Genomic DNA, 13,527 nt, shown 5'->3' on the forward strand with positions numbered 1-13,527 from the left:
CTTTTAAATTGCAGAAGATGAAGGTCAGAATATGGGTCAAGGTCAGTAATAGGATTACAGGTACTCTGTGAGCATGGCTGATTTTTAATTAATTTCCTCTTCTCCCTGGCATTTTAGCATGTGTTTTTAAATTGCTTTTTAAAAATGTGTTTTTAAATTTGTATATTTGTTTTTAATGTTTTTAATTGCTGTTACACGCCCAGAGAGCTTCATCTGTGGGGCGGTGTACAAATGCAAGGATGGAAGAAAGGAAGGAAGGAAGGAATAAATAAGTAAATAAATAAATAAATTTTAATTAATTTCAACAGATTATGAGAACTCTGACAGAAAAAAGTCCAAAAGGGGTCTCTGACTGTTTTGTGTGTGAAAATTTAGAGGGCTGTTAAGCAAGCATTTATCAGTTGAGGATTATAAGTTTTGTAAAGTTTTGTTTTGAAATGAGCTTATGGGAAGCATCAGAATGGCATGGGGGTATTTTCAATTTAACATTGTGGAATGCGAAAAATCCATGCTGACTATAGTATACAGCCACTCTTGTGGCTGTATAATATTCTATACCAAATGTAGAATGTGCTTTGCTCACATACGTTTGTGATTGCATTGAGATCTATAGTCCTATTTTTATTGTTTTGATTTTGGGGTGTAATCACAGAAATGGAAGTTTAACTAATAATAATTACCATTTCTGTAGCGAAAATGCACAAAATTCAAAAATGCATCCACGTTACATTTGGTTTTGTCACTGGATATTCCTTGAAGATTGTAAATAAAAATACGTTGCTTTGTCATTTATTTCTACATATACAGTAGCAACTATGTACAGCAGGGCAAGTATACATGGTTTGGACTTACATTGCAGTAAGGTGTTAAAGTGAATTGTACTAATTTCCACCCCCAAAAAATCTAATCTTAAAATGTGTTTCATGTTTGTAAAACGGTTATGCTCATGCACTAATTTGGAAACTTTTCCCCCTACTGCACATATAGCACATTTTCAAAACTTAATTGCTGAACTCTAAAGGACTTCTAGACCTCCATAAAAGGAGTATTGATACAGTCACATTTCTTGTATCATCAGTTTGTGACAGCAAGGTCAAGTTTAAAGCTGAATCATGCCTCCTGTTTTTGATTAGCACCTGTGGGTCTTGCAGATATGATGACTCCAGGCGAGTCCAAACTACCCATACCTCTCAAACCAGATGGAAAAGAAGAAGGGCCGCCTCCATCCGAGAGCAAAAAGGTACTTCTCTTGCCTGCATGCAGTGTTGGTTTGGTGCAGCAGAACTCTGCTATTTTGTCCTTCATTCTCTGAGTTGAGCTTGCCCTTTTCCGTTCTATCCTGCATGCTCTTTTCCATTCATGTGCAATCTATTTTATTTATTTTATTTTATTCCCTTCATTGTGTGGATCTGAAAGTTACTAGTTCTTATGGCATTTAACTCACGGGGGCAAGGAAATGTGAAGAAAATCTTGTGTGGAAATTCAGCTAAGCCACTGGGTGGGGAAAAATGGACCTTACCTTGATACTTGCAGCCATTTCCTCTATCTTCAGTTATAGCTTCCTGTTTGGCTGTTTCAGCAGCAGCAGCAGCAGCAACATATGTTAATATTTTGCTTTCCTGCCTTATTTCATAAAAATAAGGTGAACAGCTTTATTTTCTCTCTCTTTATCTCATAAGGGGAAACCCATGCTTGACACTCCATTTAGCTTGAGGGAAGCATGGTGGCATAGTGACTTCAGCCAAGCATCCAGCAAACTTTCCGAATTATATTAAAAATGTTGTTTTAATACTTTACATATTATGTATTTATGTGTATGTTTTTCCTGTGTGTGTCTGTGTCTGTGTGTCTCTCTGTGTTTATATTTTATATAGTTAAAAAGAAAAAAATGGTCAATCTGTTTAAACTGGATGTATTTTTTTCATTTTTAATAAAGTTTCCCCTGCCTTTGTCCTTTTTTTTTATTCCTTTACCACAGGATAGCTACAGCTCTCAGGGTATTTCTCAGCCCCCAACCCCAGGCAACCTGCCAGTCCCTTCCCCAATGTCCCCAAGTTCTGCTAGCATCTCCTCATTTCATGGAGATGAAAGTGATAGCATTGGCAGCCCAGGCTGGCCAAAGACTCCATCAAGCCCTGTAAGTGGCTCTGGCTTTTTTTTTAATTTTGTTTTGTTGTACTTATTATATTTTAATGCTTGCTTGTTTGTTTTATAGATTCTTTCCTTCATTATTTATCCACTAAAGGATTTTATTTCTTTGTAATGACAGAAGAGGCTAAATTCTGCCCTTAGTTATGTACATGCAACTCATCATTATGTGACTCAGCTTTAGCTGGGAACAGAGCTTGCTTGGCCAAGGGCAAAATTTGGTCCAGCCCGTTAAAAAAAGAAAAAAAATTAAATTTGTGTATATCACGGAAGTTTGCTTTTCTTGTAATACAGCAGATGTTGTGAAGAAAACGTATTTCTCATAATGCATCAGCTTACAGAGCATGCTAACTGTGTTGATAAGGACATTCTGTCTCAGTTACTGGGTCCAAACTCTGCAAAACCTTTTTTTTTCACTTGGGTGTTGATTATCATTACAGTCTAAAAAGAGAAATCTCTCCTTGAGGAATTGGGCAATTTCATAGTATACATTAAAGCTTGGTACAATCATAATTTCAAATTACCCAAACATATTTGCTATCATAAAATATTATACAGGATAAAAGTGTATTTATATAGGAAAGTTACTTTTCAAATTGATGGTGTCCACTCACACTTGACAAATAAATGTAGTCTTCAGACAGCATTGTAGTTACAAACGTATTTGTTCATTAACCACAAAATGACTTCAAATACAAAATCTTAATATGATTTACCACTTCAATTTTGTTGTTATATTAGAAAAAGAAATAGCTATTTTTAAAGAAATTTTGGAGTTCTGATAGCACAAAGAGTGGGAAGTTTCTCTCATCAATTACAATGCTCACTAAACTTACTTAAAGTGTCTTCAGTTACATCCTGATTTTCACCAGGACACTTTCATGAATGTAAAAATGTCAAAAGACAATAAGAGAAAGCAATGTATAAAGGGGGAAGGGATGTCTGGGAAGATTTTCTAGAAAGATTTTTTTTAGCATCTTATTTCACCAGAGGGACACGAGCCAAACTTATGAAAAACATACAGCTGTCTCCCAGAACAGCAGCTCCAGGTCTAGTTCCCGTCTCCATACTATCTAATGTAATGGTGTACCCATATCCTGATATTACAGTATCATCATCATCATTTATTACCCACCATTCACCCAGAGGTCCCACAGTGGGGTATAACAATTTTAAAATATGTCATTAAAAACAACCTAAAATCACAAAATAGAATGGATCCTAAAAATATGTGTCTCAGGTGTCAAAGGCCAGGGTAAAACTGCTTTTTATCATTGGTGGCCATTGGCAGAGAGACATGGAATATCATGACATTTGGGCTCATAGGCAATACCAGAGGTGGAGAGCCACCAGCCCAAGAACCAGATATAGCCTCTGGGGCTTCTCCATCCATTTCAATGCTCAGTCACTGAGATCATCTGTTGGAGCGTTGCTGGTTGTCCCCCAAGTTGGTGAGGCACCTTCTGTTTTAATTTTCAAACATTTCCTAAAAAAATTTATTTGCCACCAGGCTAATGTATATAATTAAGAAAAACATTTTCCATAATACTCAGCAAGAGATCTGTTTTAATTTATTGTAATATAATTGTTGTAAACCTTTTTGCTTTTTTTTAAATGAGGTTGCAGGATACAAATCTTTTTTTAAATAAATGTAGCCCAGAGTCTCCCTACCTAACCCCACAACCAAACACTCACACACAATTAGGCTTGGAGCCAATAGAAGGCTATTTTGAAGCCTAATTCTGAAGCTGAGAGCAATGAAACAATATCGGAGACGGCTTGAGTGCAGATGGAGACGAACTCCTGGTGGATGCAATTATACACTGGTAAGTGCCTATGGTAAGCTGTATTTAGGGGCAGTAAGGGCAGCAAAAAAAGAATATTTTGCTGCCACTATCGAATCATCACTCTGCCGCCCAGCGGAGCTCTTCAGAATTGTCCGGGGGCTATTACACTCTGGCCCCAGGGACAAGGTAGAACCATCTGAGGCCCGCTGTAATGAATTTGCTAGGCACTTCCAGGATAAAATCTTTAGCATCCGCCAGGACAGACTCCAGTGTTATAGCAGGTGAATCAAGTGAGGTATCCAGACCACAGCCTTGTCCCAATTTCTTGGATGAGTTTCAGTTGGTACAGCTTGAGGATGTTGACAAGGTACTTGGACAGGTTCATGCAACCACTTCTGTGCTGGATCCTTGCCCTTCTTGGCTAATAAAAGCTAGCAGGGATGGAACAGCCGGCTGGGCCAGGGAAGTGATTAATGCCTCTCTGCAAGAGGGGGTGGTCCCTGGCTGCCTGAAAGAGGCAGTAGTGAGACCACTCCTGAAGAGACCCTCCCTGGACCCAGAAAATCTTAATAACTATAGGTCGGTAGCAAACTATAACTATAGGCTGGTAGCAAATGAGATGAGACCGATTATCTGGATCCATTTCAGTCGGGTTTCAGACCTGGATTTGGCACAGAAACAGCCTTGGTCGCCCTGTATGATGACCTTTGTCAGGAGAGAGACAGGGGGAGTGTGACTCTGCTGATTCTCCTTGATCTCTCAGCGGCTTTCGATACCATCGACCATGGTATCCTTCTGGGGAGACTGGCTGAGTTGGGAGTGGAAGGTACTGTATTGCAGTGGTTCCGCTTCTTCTTGGCAGGTCGGCTCCAGAAGGTGGTGCTTGGGGAACATTGCTCGGCACCCTGGACTCTCCAGTATGGGGTTCCGCTGGGGTCAGTTCTGTCCCCCATGCTGTTCAACATCTACATGAAACCGTTGGGTGCGGTCATCCGGAGCTTTGGAGTGCGTTGCCATCAGTATGCTGATGACACACAGCTCTATTTCTCCTTTTCATCTTCTTCAGGTGAGGCTGTCAATGTGCTGAACCGGTGCCTGGCTGTGACAATGGACTGGATGAGGGCTAATAAACTGAGGCTCAATCCAGACCAGACTGAGATGCTGCTAGTGGGTGGTTCTTCTGACCGGATGGTGGATGTCCAACCTGTCCTGGATGGGGTTGCACTCCCCCTGAAAGAGCAGGTTCGTAGCTTGGGGGTTCTTCTAGAATCATCTCTGTCACTTGAGGCTCAGGTACCCTCAGTGGCACGGAGTGCCTTCTACCAACTTTGGTTGGTGGCCGAACTACGTCCCTATCTGGACAGGAATAACCTGGCTTCAGTTGTCCATGCTCTGGTAACCTCCAAATTAGATTACTGCAATGCACTCTACGTGGGGCTGCTTTTGAAGACGGTTCGGAAACTGCAGCTTGTGCAAAATGCAGCGGCCAGATGGGTAACAGGGACCAGACGGTCCGAACATATAAAACCGATTCTGGCCTGCTTGCACTGGCTGCCTGTATGTTTCCGAGCTCGATTCAAGGTGCTGGTATTGACCTATAAATCTTTACACGGCTTGGGACCACAATACCTGATGGAACGCCTCTCCCAATACAAACCCACCCGTACACTACGTTCAGGATCAAAGGCCCTCCTCCAGGTGCCTACTCCGAGGGAAGCTCAGAGGATGGCAACAAGGGAGAGGGCCTTCTCAGTGGTGGCCCCCAAATCATGGAATGATGTCTGTGACAAGGTGCGCCTGGCGCCAACACTGTTATCTTTTCGGCACCAGGTCAAAACTTTCCTCTTCTCCCAGGGATTTTAGCATGTGTTTTATACTGTTTAAATTTTTAAATTGTGTTTAAATTGTTTTTATAGAGCTTCGGCTATGGGGCGGTGTACAAGTATAATAAAATACTACTACTACTACTAATAATAATAAAATAAAATAATGCCACATGGGAGGGGATTGTCACAGGGGGTCACACTACCCTCCCTGTGAGCTGCAACTCCCCAGCCAAAATCACCACCATCCTGTCAGTACAGCAGTTAGACTTGAAAATTACCTATTGGTGGCAATGGAAAGGTAGAATAAGGCTTATAAGGCCATAAAGTCCAACTCCCTTCTCAATGCACAAATTGAAATTAAAGACTAAAGGTGCTTCAAAGTCGAATTGCTGCACAGTAGGGTGATCTTGTGAAGACTTCAGTTGGGGAGGAAAGAATTAACCCCTACCAACTGCAATCTTCGTGAAGATTACCCTTTCTGGCAATTAGCCTTGAAAAAAGCTAAAATGATTTTTCAAGCCTAATTGCTAGCAGGTGTGTGTGTGAGGTTGAAACTGTGTGTGCTGTGTGTGAACACTCTGCCCCCTTCCCCATTCACTTTCATTTTGACTCCATTCATGACCTCTAGGTTGTAGCCCCTGGGCTGAAAAAGGTTCCCCATCCTTGTATTAGACACTACAAAAAGTGACAGGGTTGATATACATACAGCTGCTGCTTTTATAGACAGCCATATGTTTATTGTAAGTTCTTGTTTGGCTCATAAAGTTCAAAAGAATCACTTGTCATATATATATGTATATATGTATTTCCAGTCAAATTGCTTCTCTAAGAATATATTGCTAAGCTCTTCTCGGGGGACAAAATGAATACCAGCACAATAGGCCAATGTAATAAATAAATAAATAAAAATCACTAATATTTAAAATAAATGCATTATGTTCTAGAGGATTTTCTGAGATCCGTGATCAAAGGCCTTAGTGTGAAAACATTAACAAAAGTAGAAAGCAACTGGGAAGAGACAGAAGTGCAGAAACGACTTACACGTAGCCTAGTTTTGAGGCCAATAGGGCAATGACTTTGAGTCTCAGAAGGCATCTGGTGGTATGTGTTCCCTCTAAGCTCGGAACTAGTCATGCCTGAATGCATATCTAAATGGACAACTCTACAAAGAAGACTTTTATTATATTTTCTTGAATATTTTACTTTTTTGTAAATGGGGACAGAGGCATTAAGTACATAGACTTTCAATCTTTTTAAAAGATTTCTGGAAGCACAGAACATCTTTGGGGTAGAAAATATGTATTCATGAATTCTTTAAGCTGTTATTCATCCCCAGGGAACCTGTTAGAAATGCATGTTTTGTTTCCACATAAATTAAAGAGAACCATTTTAGATTTTTTGGATAGAGAAGGTGGGAGTAATTATCTTTCTGTTTTCAATTTAGAGTAAACACTCACTTCAGATATAGTTCTTAGAAATTAATCTAAAACTTTCACAGAACACATCTCTATAATTTAATTGAGTTTAAAGGTTCTAAAAAAATAGAAAACAAAAATATCTTAGGTTAGGCATCTATTCTACCTTTCACCCCACTCTTTTGATTTCAGTGGAAATTATTTCAAAGAAACAAATCTCAGACCAGGGTGCTAAGCTATATCTTTGGGCTATCAAATTAAGCTTTTGTCCGATTTTACTGACCATAACAATTATCAGATCCTGTGTGATCACGATAAATGGCTATATATGATAAATTGGCTGGTACAGATACCAAAAATCATATCCAGTGTCTGGCTAGATTTAAATTCTGCACAAATTTCTAGCGGAGAATAAATTCTAAAGGCTAACATGTTTTCAGTTAAGCATTATTACAGCAAGATTATTAATCTGCATCTTTGATGCAAACTGGAGAGGGGAAAGATGTAGACACTGGATTGTTATGTGGAATCTAATTCTGCTGTTACTGTAATCACTTTATGTTTACTCTGCGTCTACATGAATAGATTGCATGTTTGAGAGAATATGTGAGTACACAAACTGAAAACTCTTAAATCTTTCATTGTATCATCAATATATACCAAACCAAGTATCCATGATACTCTTGAGTCCTACCAAGAAGGGCCATAGCTCACTGGCCCAGCTTTGTATGCAAAAGGTCACATGTTCAGTCCCTGACATTTCCAGGCATAGCTGGGAAAGCTATGAAACCTGAAACCCTGCAGAGCCACTGCAAGTCAGTGTTGACAATACTACTAAGTCCAATGGTCTGACTTAGTACATGTCTGCTCAGAAGTAAGCACCATTATATTCAATGGGACTTACTCCTAGGTAAGTGTGTATTGGATTGCAGCCTTAGTATAAGCCAGTTTCCTATATTCCAAGAGATGCACATTGCTTCCCTTCTAGGTCTCCTGCCATCTACAGGCGTTCCCTTGAATAGAGATCCTGCCTGTCACAATGAGAGCCATTTCTCTCATTAATATGTCTCAGCATGAATATCTAAGATGTGGACATAAGTCAGCAATTGCAAAAGAATGTTAGCATTCACTCATGTATTTGGTGAACGTCCAATACATACACAGAAAAATCATTCAGTGTGGACAATCATGTAATGGTCATCGTCAACATCCACTAGTGTAACTATAGTTCTGGATATTTACCAGATGTATGCTGTATAGTCAAAATTCTGTTGTGATAGTCAATAGTCTCTGCATTTGGGCATTCACAATAAAATGCAAATTACAGGATGTTGAATATTGCCACAGTGAAGGATGTGTAGTCTTAAAAATCCTTTGAGCACTCAAATCGGCAATGCTGCACTGAGCTCTTTGTATTTCACCCTTACCATTTGTCTCCAGATGCATATGCTTGCAGAGATGTGTTGCATGAATACATGCAAAAATAATTTATTACAGTGTAACTGTTGGAAAGATCTTAAAGAAATATGACAAGGCAAGATTGGGCTAACAAATGCACAACTACCGTACAGGTTGTGTTGCACATGCTATATTTTCCATCAGCATACTTTTTCAGTTATGAATATTTCAGATGCTAGATAATGCGTATCTGATATGGAAATTATATGATTTGTTCATCTTGTTTCAGAAGTCTCCTTTTATCAATCATTACTTTTTGTTAATACCATCACAAATAGTTACTTTACTTAACTCACTTTGTATCAGTGAAACTCAGGCTTCATTTATTATTTTTTACTATTCAAATTTGATGGTTGAACCTAGTTCTTAATTAATTAATGTTACAATATAATAAATAATAGAATTGTGTATAAAATTTTCCTTTAAGAGAGCATATACTCTAGGCTGAATCTGACCGCACAAAGCATCTGTAATTTGTGCTTGATTGAGCAGTAGCATGTGCAACATGTGAAATTTTTAATGTCTTTAGCTGTGGGGTGCAGACAGTAGAAAATCAAGCTCTTTATGGGAAGATCTTTCCTTATTCTTCTAAAGTTAATATTTCATTTTAGAAAAAAATTGCACCCATTTCACTGAGCTTGACAGCCTGAAAGCTCCTGCAGTGAGAAGTCCTTCTTTCCTTCTGTAAATTGTAATGTTTTCAGATTATGTTGTCACTTTGTGGCCTGTTGCCATCTCATTGAAAAGCAACTTTTCTTTATGTAGAAAGTGGCCAGCAAAAAAAAGACTATAAACTACTTTCCCTTCTTTTATAATACAGCCTTATAAGAAGAAGCATTTCACTGTGTAAAACTGAAAATCTTTGTTTGGCCATTAAGTCTGAATGATTATTGTAGTAGGCAATTGGAATAGCAGCAGAGTGAAAATTTATTAAGGGTTGTATTAAACAGAGATAACATGTGCTGCTAGTATAGAGCATGTGACATCACAAGTAAGAAAATGTACAAATTAATTAACAACAGTAGTGTTAGTTGCAATAATTTGTTGTTCAGGGGGAATAAATAATTTGTTTCCTTCTGTGTTATTGAAAGCTACAAAGCCAGCCTTAGGTTCCAATAATACTGACATATCCAAAAGGATATCTAATATATGTGAAGTATCTAGACACCTTTTGCCTTTTTAAAAAGGCAATCTATAAAATAGTTTACTTTGCTTATAATTGTTTTTAAGAGAAAAGTTACTAAAAACATATCCCCCTAAATTGAGTAATGGATGCAGCAATAAGATATGCCACATTCTCATATTCTAATCTTCCATTTGCATCTAGTAAACTAAATTCAGTCGCAGTCATTGATAAGTGTCCCTTAGCTAAATATGCTAAACTGATATTGTCCATTATTTAAGAATGTGACCGACAACTTTGCATAAGAGGTATTACTGTGAATACATTAGAGTTTTGTTCCTAAAGCAAAATGTTTTCTGCTACAGGGTGATTTAGTTAATTAAAAACAATGGACTCCATCCCAAGTAGGGAAATCATACAATGAAAGTGATATGTCATGTGTGAGTGACTCAAGCCAGTTGGGCATAGACAAAACAAAAATGCAATTGACCCTAGAAAACTGATAAAAATGTTTTCCTGGCAGCCCCTTTCATTAGGTAATCATGTTATATTAACTTCTGACAGCTCGTGCACTGCAATTAACATGATAACATTTTTTAATACCAGTGTTGACTTCCTTTTACCAATTTTTCAGCCAGCAATGGCAAAAAAAGAAAACACCTAGATATGGCAGAAATACTGACTTGTTCAAATCTATGATTATTTCTGTAAAAGTATAGTTTCCCCCCCCTAGCTATTCTCCTGTATTGTGTCATGCATTTTAAGGCAAAATTTCAAGCACTCTTTTTGGTTCCGGGAGTTCCTCATATAGTATATGTAAAGGCATAGCTTAATGCATCTAAATTACGAGTTACCTGAGGCATTATCAGAAACTTGCCTTCTGAGACCCAAAGTTCATCTAAATGGGCAAAACATAAAAATAACAAAATAGGGAGTTTGGGCCCTTTGTTTTACAAAATTAGATGAACAACCTGCAGCATGTGGACAGAATGTATTGTTTGTGCCTGAACTAGTAGCCTTCATTCCTGCCTGTTGTGTGATAGCTTTAGTTTAGCATCTTCTCTTTGTCGCCATAGTGAGTTTCTTACTATCTTTTCCCTTCTTGTCCCTACCCCAATGCTTTTTTTAAAAAATGCTTTTGCTTTAGAAATCAAATTCATCTACCACAACTGGAGAGAAGATCACAAAAATGTATGAGCTGGGAAACGAACCGGAGCGCAAAATGTGGGTGGATCGGTATCTCAACTTCATGGAAGAGAGGGGAACACCAGTGGCCAGTCTACCTGCTGTAGGCAAGAAGCCACTGGACCTTTTCAGGCTTTATGTCTGTGTTAAGGAGATTGGAGGTTTAGCCCAGGTAAGAAATGTTTATCTGTTAGCTTAATAACATGGATTAATCTGTGCAAGCAAAGCAGGAACAGGAACACACTCAAAAATGTCACTGCAGTTGCTCTAGTTTAGAGGTTCTCATGGTGAATCCTGGTAGGACTTCTGAAGTTTTTAAAAAAGGAAGCATTTGGGAATAAAAATAAAATAAAAAGGGACCCCAGCAGACCCCTAAGAATCCAGAGTACATAATCTCAAAGAAGGATATATGGAAATAATGGGCTTGGCTTATTAGCACTCCTACTGGTTAATCAACCCCCCAAAAAAGGAAATGAAGACATGATCTCTGACAGTAGTAAATCCTGCTTTGTATTTTTAATCATTACAAGGAACAATTTAGTCACAAGCATGAAAGTAACAGTGCAAATGTATTTCAGTTGCAACCATACCAAGTAAAGTAAAAAGGGGGAAGGGGGAAGTGTGTTAAATTGAAGGCAGTTGCCACATTGTCTTGAAGGTAGCTGCCCTGGGTTCCTACTGGGAGAAAGGGTGGGATATAAATCTAGTAAATAAATAAATAATGATAATGGGATTTTATGTGCTGAATAGAATCTCTTTCATGAGCAACTGGCAGGGAGGTTTGCTGCCACAGACTTTGCCTCCTGGCATTGACATCACTGCCGCATACCAGAATGGGCAAGGTCAGGGGAGGCAGTTGAATTGGCGGAGTCAATCCAATATCAACCACTGCCCCCATACCACCTTGGCATGCAGCATCAATGCTACTGCTGGGAAGTCGGGTCTACAATGCTGACCCTGCCAGCCACTCCTGATCTCTTCTAAAGGCTTACGCCACTATTGCAGACCATATGTGTTAAGGCTCTCCTTGCCTGCCTGTCAGTAGCAGAATTGATATTGCCAAAGATGGAGAGGGAGGGATGAGGCACAGCAAATCTTGGTGCTGAGTTTGATGCTACAAACCATAACATCGCATTGAGTGACCTTGCCAAGGGCAATGCAGGCCTGGCAAAGGATTTGCCTTGCCTGCTTCTCTTCTCTATTGATCTGTCTGGTTTTTGAAATAAATGTGTAAAATTCAGCTGTCCTCCCTCTCAGCATCTTGGGCTTCATTGCCTCTCTTTAAGAATCTCCAGGTGTAGATCCTGAAAGGGTCAGTATGCAAAAAGAGTTGCATAATCCTCAAAAGTTGAAATGTATTGTCATTTTTAGCCTCTGAAATATGTATATCAAGTATATATATCAACAGGACTGCCAACAGACAGGTAAAAAGGGTCCATTTCTCCCAGGCTCGGGACCAACAGGGGCCTTAGACTTTTAGCTTTCATTTTAAAAAAAATAGGTTCCTAAGTGTTCTGGGTGAAGAGATATACACCAAAATGACAGCCCCATCCCCCACAACTTCTGTTAAATGAGCTAGTAGCTGGCTGCTCCAATCCACATTTTTTTCAGAGCAGCAGTGCTTGGAATAAGTCTTGTGTTGCATATAGCCAGTTCACCAATGATTTAAATGGAAGTACTTGTATTTTATTTAATTTTTTTGATAAGCCAGAATTTGGATTTCAGCTCATTGAGTGAACACCTCAGAAATACCCCCTGTATACTGTGCAGAAAATAATTCACTATGATTTTTCCAGCAGAGCAAATCCTTGTAAATAAAGGCCACTTCAGACACAATGCTTTTCCAGCACAGCTGTAGAGGATAAACATACAGCTCAGTATACTATTCCATGTAAAAAATGCACAAGTGTCTGTTTTGTCATATGTACATGTTTTGAAGCTGTTATATATCACAATTTAATATGCAAGAATACACATGGTATACTGCTCTAAGACTCATAGTTTTTAATGGCATTTGGCATAAAGCAAGATTCATTCCAGCAGGTTTTGTAAGGCCTTCAGTAGAGAAACTTACTGAATTATCTTAGCATGTTCAAAATCTGTTGTAATTCATATTAGACCTCATTTGACTGTACATCTTGTTCTGCAAAGAGACCACTGACCTCCTTCATAAGAAGCCCTGGCATTATAGCACTTGAATTAAGAATTACTAGTTAAATGATCCTTCAGCTAGTGGCCATTTTGGAAGAGAAATTGCCTTTCATATTTGTGTCAAAGCACTTGAATAGTGAAAAAATGACCTTATTATTGCCACTTTAAATTAGTTTTTTGAAGCTGTTGTTTAATTAGAGTCTGAATGCATGTTTGTGTGCCAGAGCGCATAAGTACATATTAGGTGGAAGATAAATTGGCTAACTGCACATCACAAGCCTCCCTCCCAAGTGTAAACAATAGAGAAGTGGTTCCAGACAGAAGATGTCACGTTTGACATAGCTATCAACAGATTCTTTAATGGTTTTATAAGTGTAAATGCTGTTTGTGCATTACAAATGAGTGTGGGAGTAATAAGCATTAGTTAAAAAAGA

At 38.8% G+C, this 13,527-nt stretch overlaps 1 protein-coding gene across 14 annotated transcripts in view; it reads left to right on the top strand.

The window, feature by feature from the left end:
• The window catches only part of ARID1B (AT-rich interaction domain 1B), a 620,767-nt gene that overhangs the window by 560,000 nt on the left and 47,240 nt on the right, over nt 1–13,527 (top strand). For 10 of the 14 annotated variants that reach the window (XM_061624213.1, XM_061624204.1, XM_061624207.1 and 7 more), the window contains 3 exons: nt 1,134–1,240; nt 1,979–2,137; nt 10,905–11,114. In XM_061624213.1, coding sequence (XP_061480197.1) covers nt 1,134–1,240; nt 1,979–2,137; nt 10,905–11,114 — 476 coding nt within the window. The remainder of the gene's footprint in view (nt 1–1,133; nt 1,241–1,978; nt 2,138–10,904; nt 11,115–13,527) is intronic. The other 4 variants (XM_061624208.1, XM_061624211.1, XM_061624212.1 and 1 more) reach the window with 2 other exon arrangements.

This window comes from Rhineura floridana, chromosome 4 (assembly GCF_030035675.1).
Source record: "Rhineura floridana isolate rRhiFlo1 chromosome 4, rRhiFlo1.hap2, whole genome shotgun sequence".
NCBI classification, from domain to species: domain Eukaryota; kingdom Metazoa; phylum Chordata; class Lepidosauria; order Squamata; family Rhineuridae; genus Rhineura; species Rhineura floridana.